At 55.8% G+C, this 26651-nt stretch overlaps 2 protein-coding genes across 3 annotated transcripts; both read left to right on the plus strand.

Moving 5' to 3' along the window:
* The first annotated feature begins 3 nt into the window (after nt 1–3).
* On the plus strand, nt 4–4713 carry UNG (uracil DNA glycosylase). The gene is made up of 7 exons (XM_085075636.1): nt 4–185; nt 741–941; nt 1021–1116; nt 1872–1969; nt 2369–2457; nt 2806–2984; nt 3447–4713. Exons 1-7 carry the CDS (start codon nt 96–98, stop codon nt 3585–3587), a joined length of 894 nt encoding a protein of 297 aa, XP_084931762.1. The 5' UTR covers nt 4–95; the 3' UTR covers nt 3588–4713.
* A 233-nt stretch (nt 4714–4946) lies between these two features.
* Nucleotides 4947–26385, plus strand: ACACB (acetyl-CoA carboxylase beta). 2 transcript variants are annotated; one of them, XM_085075630.1, is made up of 53 exons: nt 4947–5103; nt 5582–5997; nt 6665–6791; nt 7208–7346; nt 7563–7672; nt 7829–7910; nt 8114–8212; nt 8494–8603; nt 8856–8966; nt 9134–9343; nt 9680–9850; nt 10085–10246; nt 10401–10564; nt 10921–11071; nt 11152–11255; nt 11857–11938; nt 12637–12782; nt 12860–13010; nt 13142–13276; nt 13658–13804; nt 13892–14080; nt 14341–14441; nt 14521–14609; nt 14723–14847; nt 15135–15248; nt 15331–15444; nt 15784–15873; nt 15966–16084; nt 16303–16440; nt 16873–16972; nt 17065–17172; nt 17352–17408; nt 17977–18018; nt 18089–18304; nt 18389–18544; nt 18836–19039; nt 19276–19431; nt 19685–19807; nt 20123–20392; nt 20659–20756; nt 20880–21000; nt 21182–21292; nt 21802–21945; nt 22026–22146; nt 22292–22388; nt 22549–22645; nt 22856–22991; nt 23279–23456; nt 23681–23793; nt 24297–24451; nt 24580–24750; nt 24846–24982; nt 25112–26385. In XM_085075630.1, the coding sequence occupies exons 2-53, from the start codon at nt 5591–5593 to the stop codon at nt 25236–25238; spliced, it is 7125 nt and encodes a 2374-aa protein (XP_084931756.1). In that variant the 5' UTR covers nt 4947–5103; nt 5582–5590; the 3' UTR covers nt 25239–26385. The 2 variants fall into 2 exon arrangements, with proteins under 2 accessions (XP_084931756.1, XP_084931755.1); XM_085075629.1 differs by having other exon boundaries at nt 5028–5171.
* Nucleotides 26386–26651: the final 266 nt, after the last annotated feature.

Genomic DNA, 26651 nt, shown 5'->3' on the forward strand with positions numbered 1-26651 from the left:
GCCCCCTCCCGCGGTGGTTCCGCGCCGCCGCCGCCCCTCACTCACCTCCGGCCTCTCCCGCTGCCTGCTCCGCTCCGCTCCGCTCCGCCGCAGCCATGATCGGGCAGAGGACGCTGCACTCCTTCTTCAGCCCCGCGCCGGCCAAGAAGCGCAGCCGCTCCCCGGAGCCGGGCGGCGATTCTGAGGTAGCGAGCGGGGGGCTGAGGGAGCCCGCGGCTCTGGAGGAGGGCAGAGCGGGGAGGAGAGCGGCCTGGTGGCGGCGTGTGTGTGTGTGTGGCTCTGTGTGTGTGGGAAGGGGCTTGGGAGCGCTGGCGGCCTTTCCTGAGGGGAGTTTGGTGGGGGGGCTCCGTTTCCGAACTCCCGCGCTGCCGCACGCCTGGCTGAGCTGCCAATCCAGCGGCCACGCTCCGCCGCCGCTCAATGGGCGCGGAGATTCTCCGTGACTTCAGTGTTGCTAGGTAGAAGCCTCCCCGCCAGCAGCGGCCAGCCAATAGGGAGGCGCGGCCGTTCTCCCGCTGACCAATAGCGAGGCGGCGTTTGTGGTCCCGCCTGTGGGCGGGGCCCGCGCGGCTCGGCGGCCAATGAGGGCAGGCGTTGTGTTTTGCCGCGGAACTGCCGCGTGCGGTGGGCTGTCCCTGGGCGGAGCCTGTGCCGCCATGGTGGCGATCCTCCCGCTCCTCGGGCCGCGCTCCCTGCTCTGCCCCAGCCTCCGCAATCTCCTCTCTGCCCGCTGCTTCCAGGTGAGCGCCGCCAAGAAGGCGAAGGAGGCGGGCGATGAGGCAGGCCAGTCGGCGGCGCTGAGCGCGGAGCAGCGGGAGCGCATCCGCAAGAACAAGGAGGCGGCGCAGCAGCTGCTGGCGCAGCGCAATGTGCCCCCGGGCTTCGGCGACAGCTGGCGGCGGCAGCTGGCCGGGGAGTTCTCCAAGCCCTACTTCGTGAAGGTGAGCAGCATTCCCCGATTCCCCCCCGAGCGGCCGCTGCGGCCCCGCAGCCCCCGCTGAGCCCCTGATCCGCCCGCAGCTCATGGAGTTCGTGGCCGAGGAGAGGAAGCGCTACACGGTGTATCCGCCCCCCGAGCAGGTCTTCACCTGGACGCAGATGTGCGACATCTGGGATGTGAGTAGAGCCGCGGGGGGGATCTCTCAGCTGCTTTGGGGAGTTTAAAACCGTGAAGGTGCAGGTTGGGTGCACAGACACATTCCTCTAGTGTTTGGTCCCTTAAACTTGGATCCTATAGAATGTGGATGGTGTTGTTTGGCTCACCTAACTCATAAATCCAGCCTTCCCTTTAATGTCTGATACCAAACCGCGATTTTATTGTTTTATTACATTCACAGGCCACAGAACTTCCTTTGATTCTTTTGATCTTTTTTCTGGTGTTATCAGCTTAACCTAGTTCATAATTTCTTGATATTGTACATCTCTTGTTCTTTTAATTTATCGTTAATGGACTATAATTAAGTTAGAAGAAAAAAACACAGCATAAGGTAATGTGATTCCCAATAAGACGTGTCAAAAATATCACAGCAAGTGTGGCATAAAGCTGAACTGAGATGAAACCTACTTGGAAATTAACACGATTTTTTTTGTGACTGTGAAAATGTTGGTCTTCTGTACTTAAATTATATTAGTTATATTCATAATTTTGGCAGCAAAGCTGTAGGGATGTTAACCCTTAGTGTTTGGTGGGCTCTGTGCTCTTTAACAATGACATATCTGGGATTTAACTTCAGTTCCTTGGAGGAGTTGTGTTTGGTTTGGGTTTTTTTGTATTTCTCTTTTAAGATAAAGCTCATTTATAAGCCTTTTTTCTCTACTCTCTGGGGATTAATGCTGATTCCAATTCAGTGCTAACCAAGTTGTGCTTTCAGGTAAAGGTTGTCATTCTGGGACAAGATCCATACCATGGACCTAAACAAGCTCATGGGCTCTGTTTCAGTGTCCAGAAGCCTGTTCCACCTCCTCCCAGGTATGAAAATCTGCAAAATCCCTTTTGTTCCTTAATTATTTGCAGTTCTCTGTTGCTCAGGCCTGGGAGCCAGAAAATCCATGTGAAGTGGTTTGCATCTACTTAAATTTGAGTTAATTAAACGACTCAAATTTGAGTTGTGCATTGCCTGGGAGAAAAATCACTGCAAAATATGGATAATTCTGTGTAATTTTGGTGATATTCTGGATGTAAATTTTCATTTTTAGTCTTATTAAAGCTTCCAGACAGACACAGAGTCCTTGCTGCCCTGACTCTACAAATGGCTTTATTATCTTGTCTAATGAGATTAAAATCAGTGTTCTTCTTGCCTGGTTAGAGCAATAAGTGGTTCTGCTTGCTCTTGTCATATTAAAAATCTTCTGGTGGTTTGGTTTGCAGCTTGGAAAATATTTACAAGGAGCTCTCTGAGGACATTGAGGGCTTCACCCACCCTGGCCATGGGGACCTGACAGGCTGGGCCAAGCAAGGTGAGCTCAGAGACACTCAGTGCTGTGCCCACTGTGAAGCAGAAAAAAAAAATTTTACCTAAAAATTTTACCCTTCCTGTGGTTGGAAATAATCCACTTGTAGGAGAGAAAATCACTTCTGAGCACCTTAATATAAAAATTTATTTAATCAGCAAGAAGAAAGCAGTTTGAATCCCAGAATCCCAGAATGGTTTGGGTTGGAAAGGAGCTTAAAGCTCATCCCCTGCCATGGGCTGGGACACCTCCCACTAATCCAGGTTGCTCAGAGCTCCATCCAGCCTGGCCTTGGGCATTCCAGGGATGGATTAACCCTTGTTTCACCCTCTGGATGTGTTTTTTTTTTGCCAGGAGTGCTCCTGCTCAACGCTGTGCTCACGGTTCGGGCTCACCAGGCCACGTCCCACAAGGAGAGGGGCTGGGAGCAGTTCACAGATGTCGTGGTGTCCTGGCTCAACAAGAACCTGCACGGGGTTGTCTTCATGCTGTGGGGAGCCTATGCCCAGAGGAAAGGCAGCTCCATCGACAGGGTACATCTTTTCCTCAGCCCTTCCCTCTCTCCCTGATTTTTCCCTCAGTTTGGTGGACACTAGAGGGCACTTCCCTTACAGAATTGGGAATTTTCCCTGCCTGAACTCTGGGAAATTTAATCACCCTTCTGCCCCAGCTTAGCCTTTGCCAGAGTTAAGCAAGAAAAGTGGAGCAAGTGCAAGCTCCTGTTGTGAGTAGTGTCTCACAAGGACAGAGCTGTTTTTCCTAGGAAAAGGCTCATGAATCAATATGAAATCTGCTGGTGGGATGACAGCAGTTGGGAAATGCCAGGGCATTTATATCTTTGCTCAGTGGGACAGAAGTCTTGGTCCTTGTGGCTGGTTCTTTGGGTCTCAGGCTGGTGCAGGAGGAGGAGGAATAGGGATAAATCCCACCTGCCCTGGAGCAGGAACAGCCCAAACCCTGCAAATCTAACAAGTGGTTTCCTCTGACTTTCCCAGAAGCGTCACCACGTCCTGCAGACAGTCCATCCCTCGCCCCTCTCTGTCAACAGAGGGTTTTTTGGCTGCCGGCACTTCTCCAAGACAAATGAATTCCTCAAGAAATCAGGGAAGAAGCCCATCGACTGGAAAGCACTCTGAGCTGGGGCTGAGGGTTGGGAGCAGCCCCTGTGTCAGGGGTTGGGGCATTTCTGAGAAATTGTTCTTTGGGTGTTGATCAATGGACAAATGACCAAACTTTCAGAGGTGGTTATATTTTTGTTTTAGATGTTTATTTTTCAAGAGCATGTTGGAGTGTTTGATGGACAGCTGTGCTGCTGGAACAGATCTTAGCCTGGTTTGAAGCAAAAAAAACCCAAAAAAACCCCCAAACACCAGAGTTCCCTATTAATTTCTGGTCATTGTTGCAATGGGAATATATTTTCAGACTCTGGTGAAGGGATGTCAGTTCTTACTGAGCTGCTCAGCTTTTGTACATGCCCTGCTGCCTCCAGGTTTCCTATTTAGGGGGAGTGGGGCTGACTCCATGGGAGGAAAAGGCTTTTGGTTTTAGCTTTTTGATACAGATTTATTACAAACATGGCTTCTCGAGGCTGTAAAGACAATACACAGCCAGGAGTGTTGCTTGGTGTATCCATGATCTCAAGATTTTGGGATAAATCCTCCCAGCATTCAAGGGGAGGCTGTGACTGAGACCCTTGGTCATGCTCTTGAATTTTTTGTTGGCATTTTGAGAGAAAAAGCTAAGGTTTTATGTTCTTCCAGTGTGTGTAATCACCTGGATGACAGGTGAGCTGTGCTGACCATGGACCTGGGGGTTCTTGCTGATGGCAACACCAAAGGTTTGTTCATCAGCATCTCCCAGTTTATGGACTGATAGTTGCAAAATATTTCAGATCATTTTAAGATCTTGAAAGAGGGAACTTCGTGCTTTGCCACCTTGGGAGCAAATTGAAGTTTCTACCTACTATTGGCAATAACTGTTAGGACTTCCAGAAGGAAGAGGTGTTGTTCATACTCCTGGATTTCCAGCCCATCTCTGACTTTGTAATTCCTTCAGTGGAAGCGAAGTGCCCTTTGTTTTTGGAAATCACACCAGTTTTTATAGAATATCCTTGTAACCCTTCCTCTGGTGTTCTCTCTGAGGTAACACTATCACCAGTGAAATTTACACTGTCTGTGGCCTTGCTGTATATGTTGTTTCCTTGGGGCTTTTTTACCCAGTGTGGTTGTTTTTTTTTAAATAAAAATGACTTTGTTTACATGATCTTACACTGGTATTTTAACACAGGGAGGGAGGGGAGGCTGTGATTCTTCAGTGGGTGGAATGGGGAGTCCCTGTTCCCCCAGGGAGCCAAACCCAGCAGCGTGTCCTTCTCCTCGTCCCCGTGACCAGGCACAAAGCCAGGCCACCTTTGTCCCCCAAGGATCGGATGTCCCCCTCCCTCTTTCCACCCTCATCTCCAGCACAAGTTTTCCAGACACGTTAGCAGGGAAATATTTGTGCTTGACGTGACCATCATGTGCGAAATCCAACTGGAACAGCCGGGGGGGCCTGGACGTGCTTCCCTCAGGGACGTGCTTCCCTCAGTGCCACCCCCCTGGCACCGCGTGGGTCCGGCCAGGCTGGGGGACAGATGGACACACGGAGTGACCGGTGAGACCGGAGTGACCAGGGAGCCCGGAGGGGTCTGACACGGAGGGGACACGGGGCTGGCAGCCATGGTGAGGGGCTGAGGGGAGAGTGAGGGGCTGAAGGGGAGGCTGAGGTGCTGAGGGGAAAGTGAGGGCTGAGGGGAGGATGAGGGGCTGAGGGGGCCGTGGTGCTTTTCCCTCACCCTCATGCCCAGCTTTGACCGCATTTGTGGGGATTTGGGGGGTCTGTTCAATGCCCCCCACCCCGGTGTGAGGGAAGGGTTGGGGCCGCCATCCTGAGGGTGCTGTGAGGGTCGGGCAGGCCGTGCCAGCACCCCCCGGCCCCTCGCGGAGCTCCGGGCAGGGAAAACAGCTCCGGCTGAGGGCGGCTGGCACCGCGGGCTGCGCTGTGGGAGCTCTGGGGCCGGAGCCGTGCTTTCGGGGTTTATAGCCGTGCTTTCGGGGGCACAGCCGTGACCGCGGCTCTCCCTCTCCCCCAGGGCCGGTGAATGCTGCCGGCTGCGCTGCTCCTGCTCGCGGTGCTGCTGCTCGTTTGGGCCAAAATGTCCAACTCTCGGGGCGAGCAGGAGAAGAAGCCGGAGCAGAGCCCCGCGGGGCCGCCTCCATCAGCCGGGCCCCCTGCACGGCCGAACCCCTCGGGCTCGCAGCCTCCTCCGCGGGCCGGGCGGGCGGGCGCGGAGCAGGAGCAGCTCGCCGTGTACAACCCCGCCGCGCTGCGCCGCCCGGCTCTTGCCAAGTTCGTGCTGGGCTCCTTCGACGACAACTCCTCCGATGACGAGCTGATGGCCACGGCCTTCAGGGTGGGCCGGCGGCGCAGCAGCGTGGCCGCGGTGGGGGGAACCTTACCCGAGCCCGCTGCCCTGACGGCCCCGCTGGAGCCCAGCGCTGGTATCAGGTACGGATGGCAGCCCGCGGCCGTGCAGGGGTGTCCCAGTTCGGGAGGGTGACTGCATTTGGTGGGTGCACTGCTGTTGATAAAACTGGGCTGCACATGTGCTGGTGCTCCTCGGAACCCCGAGGTGTTCCCCCTGATTTCGCTGCCTTTGCGGGGAAGAGCCAGTGTCCTTGGCTGTGTGACAGCAGTGCCACCTGCATGAGTGTGGCAACGATCAGGGCAGGGGGTGCCCCCCCAAAATCTCCAGTTTGGATGTGGGGCAGCTCACTCCCTGCTGGCTGCACCGGGCAGCTCCCATGAGAGTGCAGCTGACATCCAGCAGAAATAACTGAAAGCCAAATGCTGCTGCCTGCCTTCTCCAGCTGCTCTGCTCTAGCTAAAAATAGCAAACCTTTGGCTGCAGGGACGTGTTGTGACACTTGGCAGCCCGAGGTGGCTCTTGCCACGCTGGGTTTGGGGTGATGCTGCCAGCAGTATCCCTGCAGCTCCTCTATGCTTCCACAAATAAGGAATTTCCTTATGTCCTGCATGAGTCACGTTGTAGATGTGGCTGGCGATGTTTGCAGGACAGGGTTTGCAGGGGGTTTGGGGCTGGGGCTCACTGGGGTGGCTCTGGGCTCACTGGGGTGGCTCTGGGCTCGGTGACAGCCACTATGTCCCACCACAGGCCCAGCATGTCAGGGCCGCACCTGGCGAAGAGGAGCCACAGGAAGATGGATCTGCAGAGAGATTTTTCTGTTGCCTCCCCAGCTGAGTTCGTCACCCGCTTCGGGGGCAACCGTGTCATTGAGAAGGTCTGTCCCCAACACATCCCTGCTTGTGCCTGGATAGGGGGTCACTGCTTTTCACAGGGACACCCTTGAGCGCTGCCCGAGTGTTCTGTGTCTGCTGGGCTTGGCAGCCCAGAGCTGTTCATCCCATATCTTCATCCTATGGCTTCACTCACTCTCATGGGCTGGGGGAGGGGACCCCATATAGCAGCACTGCACCAACAATGGCCAAAGTCCCATCCTTGGTTATCCCCAGTGCCAGACATCAGAGATGTTGAGGAGTCTCGTGCTCCACTAAGACACACCACTGGCTGAGGGGAAGCTCCTGATTAACACATTCCCCCTGCTTTGCTCCACACCCATCCCTTGGCCCTGCACTGCCATCCCTTGGGGCAGCAAGGACAGGGTTCACCCTGCCACCCCTGTCCCTGTCCCTCCAGGTCCTCATCGCCAACAATGGCATTGCAGCAGTAAAGTGCATGCGCTCCATCCGCCGCTGGGCTTACGAGATGTTCCGGAACGAGCGCGCCATTCGCTTCGTGGTCATGGTCACCCCCGAGGACCTCAAAGCTAATGCAGGTAATTCCTGAAACTATCCCAAAATGAAAGTTCCCTACCTGGGGCTGAGCCAGAATACCCCTTTCCTGCACAGCCTGAAGTCACACACTTCCCTTCTGCACAGCCACATCCAGGAATAAATAATTTTTCCCTGCTCCAGCCTCCCCAGGATGGAGGGTTTGGAGAGGGGTGCCTTTCAGGGATCTGGCTCCCACCACCCCCCGTGCTGTCTTGCAGAGTACATCAAGATGGCAGATCACTATGTGCCAGTCCCTGGAGGGACCAACAACAACAACTATGCCAATGTGGAGCTGATAGTGGACATTTCCAAACGGATCCCAGTCCAGGTAGTGGCCATTCATGTGTCTCCCATCTCTTTGGTGAGGGAAGCTGCTGGGTAGAGGGGACACCTCAAAAGGGGGTGATGTCCCTATGTGTGGAGGAGCCAGTGGGAGATGCCATCATAGGGATAACACTCCCACTGCTGCTTCTCCCTGTGCCAGGCGGTGTGGGCTGGCTGGGGCCATGCCTCAGAGAACCACAAGCTGCCAGAGCTGCTGCAGAAAAACGGGATAGCTTTCCTAGGTAAGGTCTCGCTGCTCCTCTGTGCTGAGTGTTGGGCTGGTGTGTGCACTCATAGCGACACTGCATTGGGCAGTGGCTTTGGGGTCTTCCTGCATCCCCAGTCCTTGCAGAAGGCTGGTGGGGCTGACTCAGTGATGTGGGGATGTGGTGGGGATGGGCTGGTGGGTTGGGCCCTACTTCAGCTCTTCCCTCTCTCTCCAAAGGTCCCCCCAGTGATGCCATGTGGGCACTGGGGGACAAAGTCGCTTCCACCATTGTGGCTCAGACTCTGGAGATCCCCACACTGCCATGGAGTGGGAGTGGTGAGTTCCTCCTCACAGCCCCGACACGTTCCCTACACCCCCATTTCCCTCCTCCCTGCTTCTCCTTCCCCCAAAGCAAGCACCAGGACTGGGGTCTTTGGCCCAGCTGGCCACATGTACTGGGGACCCCACTGCATCACCTTCTTTGGGCAGGGGGATTTTAAAGATGAGGTGCATGGAAAGAAGAGAAGTTATGGAATCCTCAGCTCCCTAGGCACATCCAGTGTGCCACCCCAGCCATGCCACCCTGGTGGTGACCATAGCCCTGGCCATCTCTGCAGGTCTGGTGGCCCAGTGGTCCGAGGATGACCAGAAGGATCAGCAGACCATCAGCATCCCGCTGGAGACATATGCACAGGGCTGTGTGAAGAACATGGAGGAAGGCCTGGAGGTAAAGCTGAGCCTGTAGGCAGCTGCTTAACTCTTGTCCATCATGATTTCTCCTCAGAGCCTGCCTGCCCTGGCTCCTCTGGCCTCCCACTACATGCCACAGCACCAAAAAGGCTGTGCTATCAGCAGTTTGTCCCTCTGCATGGATATCACTCAGGATAATCCTGCTCAGAGATGCCTGGAGCTGTGTGGGCTGTCAGGGTGGTGGGCTGAGGTCCAAAACACTACAGTCACCCCAGCCCTTGACCCTCAGGTGGCCATGAGGATCGGCTACCCCCTGATGATCAAAGCAGCAGAAGGTGGTGGGGGCAAAGGCATCCGAAAAGTGGAGGCAGCAGAGGAATTTAGTACCTGCTTCCGGCAGGTGAGAGGTGCCTGGAACCCCCATCCCTGTCCCCATCCGTTCCTGGGACACACAGCGGGGTCTTGTGCCCACCTGGGGCACCTCCCACTTCCTGCTGGAACTCTGTCTCCATCCTGGGATGAATTTTGGGGGATGATGCTAGAGCATAACTCTCTCCCCCACCACAGGTGCAGGCAGAGGCCCCCGGATCTCCCATTTTCCTGATGCAGCTGGCGCAGCATGCGCGGCACCTGGAGGTGCAGGTCCTGGCAGATGAGTATGGCAACGCCATCTCTCTCTTCAACCGCGACTGCTCCATCCAGCGCCGCCACCAGAAGATCATCGAGGAGGCTCCAGCCACCATCGCGGCCCCTGCCGTCACCGAGGTGATGGAGAAGGTGAGTGTCCTGGTTTTGAGCCAGCGTGAAGTTTTAGTGGGGAAGCAGTCTGGTCCTTGCTGGGTTTGTTGGGGTTTTAAGGACAGGGAGCTGAGCAGGACTCCCTGTCGGGCACAGGAACAGCCTCCCCAGGGAACTCGTCACTAAGCCTGCCAGAGTGCAGGGAGAGTTGGACTCTCAGGCCCATGGTGCGATTTTTGGGATGTCCTCTGCACAAGCAGGAGTTGGATGATGATCCTGTGGGTCCCTTCCAAGGCGGGACACCCCATGGACATTCCAAGGCAGGACATTCCATGGCAGGACATTCCGTGATGCAGGGGTTTCCCTCTCCTGCAGTGCGCTGTCCGCCTGGCCCAGATGGTTGGGTACGTCAGTGCAGGCACCGTGGAGTATCTGTATGGAGAGGATGGGAGCTTCCACTTCCTGGAGCTGAACCCCCGGCTGCAGGTGGAGCACCCGTGCACGGAGATGGTGGCAGATGTGAACCTCCCAGCTGCCCAGCTGCAGGTACCTGCACACACAGGTCACTCCAAGGGTGTTTGAGGCAGCAATTTGGGGATTTAGGGAGGAGCGCTGGGCTGGAGCCTGGTGGAGGGAAGCTGCCCCATATTACAGTATGGAGGGTGCAGTTGAAAGCAGTGTGGCAGCTTTCCTTCTCCTCTGGCTTCCCACTGAGAGCTCTACATTCAGACTCTCTAGCCGGTGTTGCTCTGGCAGCTCAGGCCCTTTTCTCTCCTGCAGATTGCAATGGGCATCCCTTTGCACAGAATAAAAGACATCCGGGTGCTGTATGGGGAGAGCCCCTGGGGGGACACCCCCATCTGCTTCCACAGTCCCTCCAACCCCCCCGTGCCCAGGGGCCACGTCATCGCTGCCCGGATCACCAGTGAGAACCCCGAGGAGGTGAGATGGGGGTTGGAGTGAGGTTGACCTGGACATGGTCCTCCCCAGCCAGCCAGTGTTCATGGGATTGGTGCAATCCACGGGGTTCCCCTTCCCTGTCTCACTGCACGAGTTTCAATCCTGGTTCCTCCATCTCTGCTCTGTCTTGGCTCAGGGTTTCAAGCCCAGCTCTGGGACTGTCCAGGAGCTGAATTTCCGCAGCAGCAAGAATGTCTGGGGGTACTTCAGCGTGGCAGCAGCCGGGGGGTTGCACGAATTCACTGATTCCCAGTTTGGGCACTGCTTCTCTTGGGGAGAGAACCGGGAGGAGGCCATCTCGTGAGTGTTGCAGGATGAGCTGGAGAGTGGGTGTCCTTGGGAAGAGTCACAATTGGTGTGTGAGCTGGGAAAAGTGGTTTTTATCTGACAGGACCAGAACGGTGCCACTGTGCTAAGCACCTGGATGGGGCTTGGAGTAACCTGGTCTAGTGGAAGGTGTGTCTGCCCATGGCATGGGGTGGAACAAGGGGTTTTTTAAGCTCCCTTCCAACCCAAACCATGCAGTGATTCTACTGTGTAAAGGTGCTGGGGGCTCAGGAACTCATCACCCCAGGCCCTGAAGCCCCCCAGTTCTCTCTGTTGAGAGCCAAGCGCAGCCTTCTCAGTCATTAATGAAGGGATTTGTTCCCTAAAAGGAACATGGTGGTGGCCCTGAAGGAGCTGTCTATCCGCGGGGATTTCCGGACCACGGTGGAATACCTGATCAAGCTGCTGGAGACAGAGAGCTTCCAGAACAACGAGATACACACGGGCTGGCTGGACCACCTGATCGCCGAGAAAGTGCAGGTGGGGGTGACCGGTCCCCTGGGGTCACCAGTCCTGTCCCTTGGGGTGAGACCCAAACTATGTTATTTTTGTCCCTGCAGGCAGAGAAGCCAGACACGATGCTGGGGGTTGTCTGTGGTGCCCTGAACGTGGCGGATGCTGCTTTCAGGACGTGCATGACTGACTTCCTGCACACACTGGAGAGGTGCAGAGTGGGGGCTGCCTGGAGGGGGCTTGGCCATGTTGGGGGGCAACTTCCACCACTCCAGGTTACTCCAAGTCCTGTCCAGCCTGGCCTTCAGCTCTTCCTGGATTGGGGCAGCCACAATGGAGACCTGAGCGTTGCTCTCCTGGGACGCTGTCCTTCCATTTTTGCTTTGCAAATGTAGTGACAGTAGTGCTGTGACAGCCAGGGACAGGGTTATCTGCTGTGGCTCACAGCTCTGGCTCCTCAGCTATCACTTTGTCTGGAGAGTGGGAAAGGCTTCCCATGACTGGGAAAACAGCTTTCAAGGGGAAGTGGCTTCGCTATGCAGCTTGCTTTTGTTGTTGAATATCAAGGTTATTCCTCCAGCCTTGGAGGACACCCGGGGCTCTCCCATCCACCTTATCTGAGTGTTTTCCCAGTGCCTGGCCTCCCTCCAGATCTGGCTGTAGCTGGTGCTCACATGGGTCACTTAAAGCTGACGCTTGTCCCCTCTGGTCACCGTCATGCCCTCCTGCCAGGACTGGGAGCACTGCTGACATCCTGTGTGCCTGGAGAGGCTGGGAATGCCCTGGGGCCTGATCCCTCCATTGTGTTCCAGGGGCCAGGTGCTGCCAGCAGCCTCCCTGCTGAACATTGTCGACGTGGAGCTCATCTATGAGGGTGTGAAGTACATTCTGCAGGTGAGGGCAGGGCTGTGCTCCCCCCAAACCAGCCACAGCACTTCTCAAGGTGTCAGGGACTCAGGGAGAAAGGTGAAATAAATATGAGGTTGTCCTTTAAAAGTGTGCAACATTAAAATGAGGTAATAACCTCATAACCTTAATAACCTCGTTTTAACCTGACAGACATTTTCATACACCCTGTTGCCCTGAGTTTATTAAGAGACTTCCTTTTCTTACTTTTAAACCCAATTAGTTGGACTTCATGCAAAACTCCCTACTCACAGTGAAAGTAGCAGGTGAGCCATGTGTTGCACCAGCTCTGAGTTAAACCAGTTCTGGGCTGTGAGTTGAGTTAAAGCAACTCTGGGCTGTGTGTTAAACCAGTTCTGGGCTGTGAGTTGAGTTAAACCAACTCTGGGCTGTGTGTTAAACCAGTTCAGGGCTGTGAGTTGAGTTAAACCAACTCTGGGCTGTATGTTAAACCAGTTCTGGGCTGTGAGTAGTACCAGGTCTGGGCTGGGAGTTGGGTTAAACCAGCTCTGGGCTGAGTTGAAACAGCTCCTCTGTGCAGGCTGACGTTGTGCCTCCTGCCTTCCCAGCACAGCCCCATCCTGTGGCAGCAGCAGTGGCACTGAGCGTGGGGAGGTGCCCCCCAGCCCCCAGCCTCGCTGTTGAGTGTGTTTTGGGGCTGCACTGAGGGTGTCCCCTGCCCGCAGGTCGCCCGCCAGTCGCTGACCACATATGTGGTCATCATGAACAGCACACACATCGAGATCGACGTGCACCGGCTCAATGACGGGGGGCTGCTGCTCTCCTACGACGGCTGCAGCTACACCACCTACATGAAGGAGGAGATCGACAGGTATCCCCTCCCAGGGCCCCCATCTTCACCCCTCGATGGCCAGCAGCCGGCTGGTGACACCTTTCCCTCTCCCGCAGGTACCGGATCACCATCGGCAACAAAACGTGCACCTTCGAGAAGGAGAAGGACCCGACGGTGCTGCGCTCGCCCTCGGCGGGGAAGCTGCTGCAGTACATGGTGGAGGACGGCGGCCACGTGGACGAGGGGAAGGTTTTTGCAGAGATCGAGGTGAGTTGTGCAGAAGAGCTGGAGGAGAAACGTCCGGCAGAGATGGAACCCCGCAGTGCTGCCGTGATGCTTGTGGGATGTGCAGCCCGCGGGTGCTGCTGGCTCGGTGATGATTTCCCCCTCCTCGCCAGGTGATGAAGATCATCATGACGCTGTCGGTGGAGGAGGCGGGGCGGCTGCAGTACGTCAAGCGGCCGGGAGCGCTGCTGGAGGCTGGCTGTGTCATCGCCCGCCTCCAGCTCGATGATCCCTCCAAAGTGAAGTCTGTGAGTCTGCTGGGGGCTGCCATCCCCGCTTCTGCCTGCCCGGGAATGCTCCCTAGGGGACAAAATGGAGGAGCTGCCCTGATGGTGCATCATAGTGATGGTCATGCCATGTCTTCGGGCTGTGCTGGGGCTCAAGTGCTGCTCCACATGGATTGCTCTGCCTCCTCGGTGTGCAGGGGCTCATATGCACTAAAAGTTTTCATTTATAGCACTAAAATCCGCAGTTTTTCTGCGTTGTTTTCATGATGAGACACTGGCAGAGCCACAATGCTGAATGTCAGGTGCTTCCTGTGTACCCAAAGCAGGGGTTGTGCTGGTTCCTCTGGGGCAGCTGCTCTGTCCACAAGGACCGTTCAGCCCACCTCCCTCTACCCTCTCCAGGCCCAGCCCTTCACAGGGGGTCTCCCAGCCCAGCAGACCCTCCCCATCACTGGGGAGAAGCAGCACCAGGTTCTCCGCAATGTGCTGGACAACCTGACCAACATCATGAACGGCTACTGCCTGCCCGAGCCCTACTTCAAGGCCAAGGTGGGTGCCAGGCACCAGCTGTCTCACCCAGTTGCCTCACATTTGCCATGATGGCAAGTCTGGCAGCACCAACTTCTGCTCCCACAGGTGAAAGAATGGGTGGCACAGCTGATGAAGACCCTGCGGGACCCTGCCCTGCCCCTGCTGGAGCTGCAGGAGATCATGACGAGCATTTCAGGCAGAATCCCACTGGCTGTGGAGAAGTCCATCCGGAAAGTGATGGCACAGTATGCCAGCAACATCACCTCTGTGCTCTGCCGCTTCCCCAGCCAGCAGGTGAGGGGCAAAGGGGGCTCATGTCCTGTTAGCTGGAGCCAGTTGGAAGCCCCTGCTTGAATTTTATGAAAAATTGAGGGAGGGAAGTGTGTGGAGGTTTATATTTTCTACAAGTGTATTTGCTTCTATGTGTGCGTTTCTTTTTATATTCATTTTTCACTTTGGGAAAAAAAGGGAGAGGCTCTGGGTGGAATAAAGAAAGGGGAGCTGGCAGCCTTGTGCCTCTGAGCCACCCCAGATCCTGTCCCCTCTCCCTACAGATCGCCAATGTGCTGGACACTCATGCAGCCATGCTGCAGAGGAAGGCTGAGCGAGAGGTCTTCTTCATAAACACACAGAGCCTGGTGCAGCTGGTGCAGAGGTGAGCCCCGTGCTGTCTGTGACCCCCCTGTCCCCCCATGGCCACCTCCTGACAGCAAGATGGGCTCTTTGCTCCCCAGGTACCGCAGTGGCATCCGAGGCTACATGAAGACAGTGGTGCTGGACCTGCTCAGGCGCTACCTGCAAGTGGAAACACAGTTCCAGCATGGTGAGAGCTTGGGGCTCTCTGGGGCTGCAGGACTCTCTGAAGGAGCTGGAAGGCTCTCTGGAGGCTGCAGGGCTCTCTGGGGGCTGCAGGGCTCACCAGGCCCTGTCCCACAGCTCACTACGACAAGTGTGTCATCAGCCTGCGGGAGCAGTGTAAACCTGACATGACTCCTGTGCTGGAGAGCATCTTCTCCCATGCCCAGGTGGCCAAGAAGAACCTGCTGGTGATCATGTTAATTGTGAGTACAGCCTGTGCTTGAGACTCCAGGAGCAAAGGCTGGTGGCAGGGTAGAGTCTGTATGCTGAAACAGCTCTGCATCACTTCAAGAGTCCATTCCTGCCTCGTTATCCGTTTATTTTAATTATCTCCCCTCTGTGGTGTTGTGTGCCTACACTTGGGTCAAAAAGAGCCCATTTTAGTGCCTTTGGTCGTGTCCCCATTGTCTGCACGGGGCTGGGGGTGCAGGATGAAGCCATCCCACACAGTGAGGAGCCTGAACTGAGCTGTGTTGCTGTGACATTGCAGGACCAGCTGTGTGGCCGTGACCCTACACTGACAGATGAGCTGACGACCATCCTCCATGAGCTGACACAGCTCAGCAAGACCGAGCACTCCAAAGTGGCGCTGAGAGCCCGGCAGGTCAGCCAGCATGATGTGGTGCCATCCCATTCCTGTCCCCATTCCTGTCCCCTACACTCCCATCTCCTCTCTCCCCTGGCAGGTGCTCATTGCCTCTCACATGCCCTCCTACGAGCTGCGGCACAACCAGGTGGAGTCCATCTTCATCTCCGCTATCGACATGTATGGACATGAGTACTGCCCTGAGAACCTGAAGGTTGGGAATTGTGTGTTTTTCCAGAGGGAATTTGGGTGGCCTTGGGGAGGGGGTCTGGGTGCAAGTGGTTTAGTCTTAAAAATAGCTAAAAAGCACTCAAAGCCTTGCTGCAGTGGCTGTGTGGAGCAGAGGGGGTGCGCCCCAGTGCTGCCAGTCCTCTGTTTGGCAGGGAACAGACATGTGGATTCATGTCTGGCTCTAGTGGTGTCCCCATGGTGGGCTGGGTGTTCCAGGGCGCCCTAATGACCAGTCCTGCACAGCTCCCCATTGAGGGACCCCCTGAATAGGGCAGGGAGCTCTCACTTCATCCTTGCCCTAAATTTTGCTTTCTTCCCGCAGAAACTGATCCTGTCGGAAACCTCCATCTTTGATGTGCTTCCTGTCTTCTTCTACCACACCAACGAGGTGGTGCGCATGGCAGCGCTGGAGGTGAGGGCTGGGGGGCACAGAGGGGCCCTGAGGGTGACATGGGGGCCCAGGGGTGGCAGGGGCACAGCAGTACTTCCTGTGTCCCCTCACAGGTGTATGTGCGGCGGGGATACATCGCCTACGAGCTGAACAGCCTGCAGCACCGGCAGCTCTCTGATGGCACTTGCCTCGTGGAGTTCCAGTTCATGCTGCCCTCCTCCCACCCCAACAGGTACAGCATCCCACACACCTGTCCTGCTCCCCTGGGCATGGTTCTTTTAACAAAGCTGTGGGGATTGTATCATCCCCTCTGTGTGAAGTGGAACTGCCACCGTGCTGTCCCATTGGCAGTGGAGCAGGATGAGCCCTCTCTGGGTCAGGGTCCCCTGTGGGAGCTGTGTGGTCCCACATGGTGTCTCCCCCATGGCTGACACTTGCTCCCCATGGCAGGATGGCTGTCCCTATCAGCATCTCCAACCCTGACCTGGCCCGGCACAGCACTGAGCTCTTCATGGACAGCGGCTTTTCCCCCCTGTGCCAGCGGATGGGAGTCATGGTGGCCTTCCGTAGATTTGAGGACTTCACAAGGTGGGGGTGCAGGGACATGCCTGGCTGGTGTTAGTGCATTTTGGATGCCACTGCAGTTTGAGAGCAAAATGGGGTGACAGAACCACAGCTGGGGGCAGCTGGGCTGTGCTAGAGGCAGCTGCAGTCCCCACCATAGCTGCAGACTGGGTATTCTCAGTACAACACTTATCTTGTGGAGACATGAAGTGGCTTTTGGGGACACACAGAACATGAGGAAAGCTTACATGGTACAGGTTAAACCCCTTTGTACATTAACACAGTAGAGCTCAGAGCTGCATTTGATGACCTGTGGGTTTGCTATGGCATGGTGGGACCACTGTGCTGTTACCTGTGTCCCTGTCATACTGTCACAGTGGGTCCCTGGCGCTGTCCCCTCAGGCAGGAGGTGGGCACAACATGCTGGTTGTGACCCCATCCCTGCTGTTTGGGCAGGAACTTTGATGAAGTGATCTCGTGCTTCGCCAACTCTCCGTCGGACAGCGGGGTCCTCAGTGGAGCACAGGCCACCGCCTATGATGAGGAAGACACCAAGGTGGGCATGAAGCTGCTGTGGATACCCCCAGATGCTGCTGGGGACCACAGTGGTGCTGCTGAACAGGTTTAACTGTGGGGTTTTGTTGCCAGAACATCCGTGAGGAGCCCATCCACATCCTCAACATCGCCCTCTGCTCGGCTGACCACATGGAAGACGAGAAGCTGGTGCCCATCTTCAGAACCTTTGCCCAGTCCAAGGTCTGTTGCTGGGGCTGGACCCTCTTTTTGTAAACCCTGCAAGCCAGAACACTGTACCCCAAGGCACTGCCTCCTCTCCACACAGTGCACCCCAAAATGTGGCAGCTTGGGTTTTGCTTGCCCCCTCAGTGGAGATGCTGAAGCTCTCATGACTGGTGGCATCTTCTGTTTCCCTGCAGAAAAATATCCTTGTTGACTGTGGTCTCCGGAGAATCACATTCCTCATTGCCCAGCAGGTGGGTACAGCTGAGCCTCTGACATCTATACATACCTTATAGACCCAGCACTGAGTGATGGATGGACCCACTGTGCTTCAAGAGCTGGAAATTAATTAATGAGCAATTCAATGAGTGATTCATCTCCTGTATCATCCTTTATCCTGCTCATGTTTCCAGTAATGTGGTTCCTGCAGAGCCACTCCATAGCTTTTAGCTCCCTTTAAAAGGCAGAGTAGAAGCCCAGAATGGTTTGGGTGGGAAGTGACCTTAAAGTTCATCCCGTTCTACCTCCTGCCATGGGGTGGAACTTTCCACTATCCCAGGTTGCTCCAAGCTCCATTCAGCATGGCCTTGGACACTTCCAGGGATGGGGCAGCCACAGCTTCACTGGGCAGCCTGTGCCAGGGCCTCCCCACCCTCACAGGGAACAGTTCCTTCCTAAAATCCAATCTAATCAATCCATCCCAGCCCTTTCCCTTTGGGGGAGAACAAAACCCACAAGGTTTTTTCTTTTTAATGGAGAATCAGAACAATCCTCTGCGGGTCAAGGCTATTCACATTGTCTTCTCTCTCCCTTTTTCCATAGAGAGAATTCCCAAAGTTTTTCACGTTCAGAGCCAGGGATGAGGTAAGATCTTGTGGGAGCAGTGTGGGCATGGAGCAAGCCTGGCCTTGCCTCTCACAGCTGTGCCACGCAGTTCGCAGAGGATCGGATCTACCGGCACCTGGAGCCAGCGCTGGCCTTCCAGCTGGAGCTGAGCCGCATGCGCAACTTCGACCTGACGGCCATACCCTGTGCCAACCACAGGATGCACCTCTACCTGGGGGCTGCCAAGGTGCAGGCGGGTGCCGAGACCACCGACTATCGCTTCTTCATCCGCGCCATCGTGCGCCACTCCGACCTCATCACCAAGGCAGGCTGACATGGGGTCCCACCGTGGGTGCAGTGAGGGTGCTGGGGTGCCCTGGCCCCCACTGAGCCGCCTGGTCCATCACAGGAGGCTTCCTTCGAGTACCTGCAGAATGAGGGCGAGCGGATGCTCCTGGAGGCCATGGATGAGCTGGAGGTGGCCTTCAACAACACCATTGTGCGTACTGACTGCAACCACATCTTCCTCAACTTTGTGCCCACCGTCATCATGGACCCCTCCAAGGTGTGTTTCTTGGGGTCCTGCTTCCTCTGTCCTGGAAAGGTTCCTCTGATCTGGGGATGGAGGTTTTGTCATACCCTGTGCTCGGGACCACTACCATCATTCCCTGTCCCCAGTGGAGAGGGTGGATATCAGCACCAGGCCCAGCCAGGAGGCATGGAGGGAGGGAAGGGACTCACCCAAAGCAGATCCAAAATGACTGTTTGGGGTGGAGGGGCTGCTCCAGCCTTGGCTTCATGTACTCAGTGTTGTCCCTGGAGCCACCAACCCACCCGTGTGGCATTCCCTGTGCAGATCGAGGAGTCGGTGCGCTCCATGGTGATGCGCTATGGCAGTCGCCTCTGGAAGCTGCGGGTGCTGCAGGCTGAAGTGAAGATCAACATCCGCCTGACGCCCACTGCCACCGCCATCCCCATCCGCCTCTTCCTCACCAACGAGTCTGGATACTACCTGGACATCAGCCTCTACAAGGAAGTGAAGGACCCCAGCAGTGGCAGTGTGAGTGACCACGGGGTGGCTGCAGGAACCCAGCCGTGGTTGGGCAGTTGGGCAGTTTTGAGTGCTGGAGGTGAGGGTCAGTGTTAGGGTGTCGCTGCTACTGGCAGCACAGCAGTGGGATGGTGTTCCCTCATTAGCAAAAAATGGGTGGAAAATTACCTTGGCCAAGCAGAGCTCCAGCAGAAGAATCATAATGACATCCAGGAAGGTAACCAGTGCTCTGCTCTCCTGCCCAGATCATGTTCCAGTCGTATGGGGACAAGCAGGGGCCACACCATGGGATGCTCATCAACACCCCCTATGTCACCAAGGACCTGCTTCAGGCCAAGCGGTTCCAGGCACAGTCCTTGGGCACCACCTATGTGTATGACTTCCCAGAGATGATCAGGCAGGTGAGTCTGGCTGAGCAAAAAGAGGCTCTGAATTATTGCATTTGCTCTTCATCCCCAGATATTCCCACCTGGGGAAAAGGTCCCTCTCCTCGAGCTGTGACGTGAAAAAACAAAAAGAGCCCAAGCCCCAGCATTTTTGGTTATGTGAAACATTTCTAAAATAATTCTTATCTCTTGGAATTCCTGAAACCGGATGGTCTTTAAGGTTTCTTGCAACCTAAACCATTCCAAGCCTCATGTTGTGTCTCCACAGGCTCTCTTTAAGCTGTGGGGGTCCTCAGGCCTGCACCCCAAGGACGTTCTGACCTACACTGAGCTGGTCCTGGACTCGCAGGAGCACCTCGTGCAGATGAACAGGGTCCCTGGAGGAAATGAGGTAGCAGGGAATGATTTGGGAATGGGACAGGGGAAGCAGGTGGGAATGGCTGGTGGCTCAGTCTGACTGTGTTTAAAGCTTGGGAGGTGCTCCTCAACCATTTTGTCTGTTGGTTAATGCCACCTGCAGCTCAGCCCTTGTGTCTCTTGGATGTGGCACTAAGTGCTCTGGTTTAGTGGACAAAGTGGTGATGGGTCAAGAGTTGGACTCAATGATCTTGCAGGTCCTTTCCAGCCTAGTTAATTCTGTGATTCTGTGAATGATTCTGATTCTCTGGAGGATTCTGCCCCGTAACCTTCTGCTGTTTTGAGGCAGGTGGGGATGGTTGCTTTCAAAATGAGTCTGAAGACCCCCGAGTACCCTAAAGGCCGGGACATTGTGCTCATCTGCAATGACATCACGCACAAGATTGGCTCCTTTGGGCCTGAGGAGGACCTGGTGTTCCTGAGGGCCTCGGAGCTGGCGAGGGCTGAGGGCATTCCCCGCATCTACATCGCTGCCAACAGCGGCGCGCGCATCGGCTTTGCCGATGAGATCAAGCAGATGTTCCAGGTGGCCTGGGTGGACCCAGCTGAGCCCCACAAGGTGTGTGGGGTTCCTCTCCTGCAGCACAGGAAACAGCAGAGGGTTTAGCTGGGGGAGGAATGACTGGAGCTGAACAGTCAAACTGTGGGATCAGAATACAGGGTGAGGCCACGTCTGCACCCAGCACCAGATGCCAGTGCTGGCATGGCTTCTCTCTGCAGCTCAGGTCCCTGAGCTGCTGCACAGCATGGTTTGGGATAGGTTTGGGAAAGGGACATGTGAGTGAGTGGGGCTTCACAGTTCATCCTCCTTCTCTTTCCTTGCAGGGGTTCAGGTACCTGTACCTGACTCCCCAAGACTATACCAGGATCAGCACCTTGAACTCGGTGCGCTGTGAGCACGTGGAGGAAGGTGGCGAGTCCAGGTGAGTCCCATATCCCATGAGACACACGGAGCTGCCCCAAGCCCTGCCCTACATCCCGCCAGGATGCAGCTCCCACCTCCTGGCTCATGCAGTTGAGTGCTTCCCACACCACTTTCCCCACAGGTATGTCCTCCTGGACATCATTGGGAAGGACAATGGATTTGGGGTGGAAAACTTGAGAGCTGCTGGTACCATTGCTGGGGAGTCCTCCCGTGCCTATGATGAAATAGTGACCATCAGCATGGTATAGCTGGAGCCCTTCCCCTCTCTGCTCCTCCCCTCTCTCCTGCTGGCTCTTAAAGCCACCCTGGGAGGGGTAACAGGATGCAACAAGGAGGCTAAGCCCTTCAGAGCATCCTTCTCCAGGTGCTTGTGGTCTGTGCTGCAGCCCCAGTGACCCCAGGTGTCCCTGTGTGTGTGCCCAGGTGACCTGTCGTGCCATCGGGATCGGTGCCTACCTGGTGAGGCTGGGCCAGCGTGTCATCCAGGTGGAGAACTCCCACATCATCCTCACAGGTGTCACAGCTCTCAACAAGGTACCGAGTTCTGGCCACATGTCCTCTCCATGGCACTGTCCTTCCCACCACTACCTGTGTGGGCTCCTTCCCTTTCCCATGGCAAGAGGTGGTAGCTCTCTGTGTATCACCTCATGGGACCTTTCTGGAGGAGATGCAGCTGTGCTGGTCTTACTGAACAGGGAATGTCCCCCAAAGCTTTTTGGTGTTGCTTTGGGGGCCAGGGAGTTGCTCCTGGGGCAGGGTGGGATGGCAGAGGTGCCTTGGGACAGCTGGGCTCCATCCCAAGGGGCAGGGCCCATCTCTGGGCAGAATACCATTGATTTGAGCTTAACTGAAACCTGATTCACTAAGCCCAGGCACCAAAGCAGGATCCCTTCACTTCACTTCACTTCAGCCTGAGGAGAGAGGTGGAAATTCAGCCTCAGCCCAGAATGAATGTGCCTGTATAGAGATTTGGACTGACAGAGCTAGGGAGCAGCTCCTGTGTCAGCAGAGCCCCATCTGTTTCCCTTGGGAACTCTGTTTAGGTGCTGGGACGTGAGGTTTACACATCCAACAACCAGCTGGGAGGAGTGCAGATCATGCACAACAATGGTGTTTCCCATGTCACTGTCCCAGATGACTTCGAGGGGGTCTACACCATCCTGCAGTGGCTCTCATACATACCCAAGGTAGGAGGGTGCTGCAGGGTGGAGGCTGGGGATGTCACCCATACCTGGCTGGTGACCTGCCCTTGGGGTCTCCCTTGCAGGATAACCAGAGCCCAGTGCCTGTCATTGCCATCAGTGACCCTGTTGAAAGAGAAATTGATTTTGTCCCTTCCAAAGTCCCCTATGACCCCAGGTGGATGCTGGCAGGGAGACCCCATCCAAGTAAGTGAGAACAACCCAAGGCCTCTGCAGCACTGCTCCCAAATGCATCTTGTAGGTGCAGAGTGTGCTCTTGGCTGTGAGTTGGTGCCCAGGAGCCCTTCAGTGCTCAGCCTTACACCATTCCATGTTTTCCTGCTCTCCACAGCTCTCAAGGGGACCTGGCAGAGTGGCTTCTTCGACCAGGGCAGCTTCATGGAGATCATGAAGCCTTGGGCTCAGACTGTTGTGGTTGGCAGAGCGAGGTACTGCTGGGAGCAGGGATAGAGCTGGGATCCTGTGGCCACTCACCTTTGAGCCCTGCCTGTGGCTCTGCTTTTGGGACTGTGGAGTCGGGGGCATCTCTCTGGCGGGGCTGGGATGGAGGGGAGGTGGCCTCTGCTAAGCCCACCCTGCTCTGCACAGGCTGGGAGGTCTCCCCGTGGGTGTCATCGCTGTTGAGACTCGCACCGTGGAGGTGACAATCCCTGCTGACCCTGCCAATCTGGACTCAGAGGCAAAGGTGAGTGGGGAGACCTTAGTGAGGCCAAGTGGCATCTGAGAGGAGTCAGGAGGGGAGGGAAGGGGAATAGCTCAGCGTAACCCTTTGGCATGTCTTGCTTTTCCTTCTGGTGAAATCAAGGATGCTGGGGCAATTTGTTTTCTTCCAGCTGTTTCATGTAATGTGCCAGCAAGAACTGGCACAGTCTCAGCTGCTCACTGCCTTTTCCAGATAATCCAGCAGGCTGGGCAGGTCTGGTTCCCAGACTCTGCTTTTAAAACAGCCCAGGCCATTCGGGACTTCAACCGGGAGCACCTCCCGCTGATGATCTTTGCCAACTGGAGAGGCTTCTCTAGTGGCATGAAAGGTACCTGTGCTTGGGATGCCCAGATTCCCATGGTGTGACAAACCCCTTACACCCCTGCCACCCTACAGGGTCCTGGGATGGCCCTGCCAACCAGGGATGTGGGGTTGGGCTGGGGAGGTGATGGGGCATTGCAGGGCCGAGGTCCCAAGGGTTGGTGGCTTCCTGCTGGCTGGTTTTGGGGTGCCTTGTCTCTCCAATGGGGAAGGTGGCTTTGAACAGCTGGGAGGAGGCCATGACAATGACCTGGCCCAAGGCACACCCAGATGCTGAGTCCCTTTGGCTTTCAGACATGTACGACCAGATGCTGAAGTTTGGTGCCTTCATCGTGGACAGCCTGCGGGATTTCAAGCAGCCTGTCCTGGTGTACATCCCTCCCCACGCCGAGCTGCGCGGCGGCTCCTGGGTGGTCATCGACTCCACCATCAACCCCCTGCACGTGGAGATCTATGCTGACAAGGAGAGCAGGTCAGCATCTAGAACTCCTGTGTGTGTCATCCAAAATACCTGTGTGTCATCCAGAACACACCTGTGTGTGTCATCCAGAGCACACCTGTGTGTGTCATCCAAAAGCAAAACCCTTTGAGGTTTTCTCTCTCTAATTCTTGGAAGAGAGAGCTGCCTGGACCTCTTGTCCTAGGATTTATTCTCCCATGCAGAGCAGTCTTTGCTTTATCAAACTTCCCTTCCAGGGGTGGCATTTTGGAGCCTGGAGGAACAGTGGAGATCAAGTTCAGAAAGAAGGATCTGGTGAAGACCATGAGAAGGATGGATCCAGTTTATGCCAAGCTGGTGGAGCAGATGGGTAAGGAAAGGGAGTTTTGGGTTGTGGACATTGGATTTGGCAAGTTAAAACATAAAGTTCAAGCACTATGGTGGCAACCAGGAGTCCTTTAGTGTCCCTGTGGGAAAACTCTTTAAGTCTTTTCTGATGGTGGAGCCGAGAGGATGTGGTGGCACTTTCAAACTTCTGTATCTCCTGGGGGCTCTATCAAGGGGTTAAATGGGGCTGGGGTCTTCTCCCATGCTTCGAGATGAAGGATGGCCATGACCACGTTGAATTGGTTCCTGATGCATTGGGAGGTCCTTACCCTGTGTTTCTTCACCCTCCTACAACACAGTCCCTCAAAGTCCTTGCAAATGCCACCTCCCCTCTCTTGTAGCAGTCACTGAGCATGGTGTGACCTCTTTGTGGCCGTGGCCTCTGTGGCTCTGGTGTCAGTGTGCCACGGAAAGAGCCGTGGGAGCCCAGAGGGGACCCCGTGGTGGCATCACCGGGGTCTCTGCTCACCCTGCTGTGTCCCGCAGGGAACCCGGAGCTGTCGGAGGTGCGGCGCAAGGAGCTGGACAAGCAGCTGAAGGCGCGGGAGGAGCTGCTGCTGCCCGTGTACCACCAGGTGGCCGTGCGCTTCGCCGACCTGCACGACACCCCGGGCCGCATGCAGGAGAAAGGGGTCATCACGGTGAGGAGGGGCTCTGAGGGGACGGACAAAGGTGTGAGGCAAATCCCCTCGCTGTGGCATCCCTGCCCGGGGCTGCTCTCTGCCCTCTATCCCGCCGGCAAACCCGGGCTGTGCTCCCGTTTCCGCAGGACATCCTGGAGTGGAAGAGCGCCCGCTCCTTCCTCTACTGGCGGCTGCGGCGGCTGCTGCTGGAGGAGACGGTGAAGGGGGAGGTGCTGAAGGCCAACAGCGAGCTCAGCCACATCCACATCCAGTCCATGCTGCGGCGCTGGTTCATGGAGACGGAAGGAGCTGAAAAGGTAGCCATGGCATGGATTTGAAGCTCCGGGAGGAATGGGGAGCTCGGGCTGTGCAGGCAGCACGACCCCCTCCCCACCGTGCTGCTTTCCTGCAGGGCTACCTCTGGGACAACAACCAGGTGGTGGTGGAGTGGCTGGAGAAGCACATGCAGGAGGAGGATGGCACTCAGTCTGCCATCAGGGAGAACATCAAGTACCTGGAGAGGGATTACATCCTCAAGCACATCCGGACGTGAGTGCCTGAGGGAGCTGGGATGGGAAGGGGGATGCTGATCCCTGGGATGGGAACAGCACGGGGTGAACACCAGGCAGTTTTCACTTTGGCCTCTCAGGAAAGTGCTCTCTGCTCTCTGCCTTACAGCTTGCTCCAGGCCAACCCCGAGCTGACCATGGACTGCATCGTGCAGATGGCTCAGCACATCACTGGGCCACAGAAGGCCCAGGTCGCCCATCTCCTGTCCAGGGTGGACACTGATGACCCCTCTTGAGGTGGGCAATCACCACAGGGTAGGAGAGGCAGCAGGACATGGCCAGACCTCACCTACCCACCCAGTTCCTCAGCCCTTGAACTGAAGCCTTGGACTCTTGCTCATGTGCCTGAATAAAGGATGCCAGTGCTTGTATTTTAAGCCAAGGAGATCCCATGCCATCCATGCAGAGTCCCCTCTGGCACTGGGGGTGCTGCTAGAGGGGCAGCTTGGCAGAAGATGAACTTGTCCTGAGCCAAGCCTGGAACCTGGACCTGGTGCAGAACTTGGTTTTAAAAAGAACCTAAAATATTTTCCTCTTTTAGTTGCCAGCCCTGGCCTTGGTCTTTAAAACAAGCCCAGGTCAGACATGTCTCACCAGACTGGACAGAGCTGGAGGCACAGATCCCCTGGCTCAGGTGCCACAGGGATGAAGGGGTACATGTCCAGCTGGCTGGGTTCCAGCTGACCAGGCAGCAACAGAAGGAAATGACAAACAGCCTCCAAGTGATGCTTTACAAACTGTGAGGAACAATTTGTATCATCCTTCCCCTTGCTGGGGGCGAAGAGTAGATGTGACCATGAGTAGCTGACAGCCCAGGGAAGACTAAAGTGAGCTAATCTGGGAGCTGCTGCAGTGGGAATGTCAAAGGATCCACCAGGGTTTGACTGACCTGACTGTTCCTCTCGCCCATCTCGTGTCCTTTCTGGCTCCTGCAGAGCATGGAGAGGAGGGAGGACACAGCTCCAGGTGCTCCTGCCCCAGTGACCTGACTCCTCCTGGAAGCACTGGAGCCAGGGAGAGCTGTCACCAGCTCGGACCTGTACCCTGCTGTTCAGGTAGCCTTTCATCATCTTGGTCATGGAGAGGAAATTTGAAGTTTTCCAGTGCCTCTGGTTGTATTTCCCTGGCACAGATTTCCCTTGGGCTCAAAAGGAGGAGGTGGGAAGGTGATGGAAGGTGGAACACCTGGCTCAAGTGCAGTGCTGGTATTGCCATGGGGTGAAGGTGTTGGACACCTCTTTGGGCTGGGCTGGGTTGGGGGGTCCCACCAGGGGCTGTGGGAAGTCTCCCTGTCCTGGGAGTGGCTTCCTGGTTGGAAGGTGTCACTGCTGACATTTACAGGAGCCAAACCACAGCAATAAAGTGAGCTCAGCTCCCATGGAATCTCCCTGATCTCTGTGTCTTCTGTCATTGTCCTGAGCAGGGCCTGTGGCACTGGGCAGCCCCTTCCCTGTGGCACAGGACCTGTTTGGGGTGGGGCAGCTCCCAGCATCCCTCCTGCCAGCCCCTGTCACCACTCCAGAGCTTTTCCAGGCATTTCAGAGGGTTTGAGGAAGAAGGTAACACCAAGGAGGAAGTGTTCTTACAGTAAATACCTGTAAACTCTTACTCTCCTGAAGGATTTGGGCCAAAGATTTGGGTCTGTAAAG

Source organism: Lichenostomus cassidix, chromosome 15 (assembly GCF_008360975.1).
Source record: "Lichenostomus cassidix isolate B80296 chromosome 15, HeHo_3.0, whole genome shotgun sequence".
Taxonomy (NCBI): Eukaryota; Metazoa; Chordata; class Aves; order Passeriformes; family Meliphagidae; genus Lichenostomus; species Lichenostomus cassidix.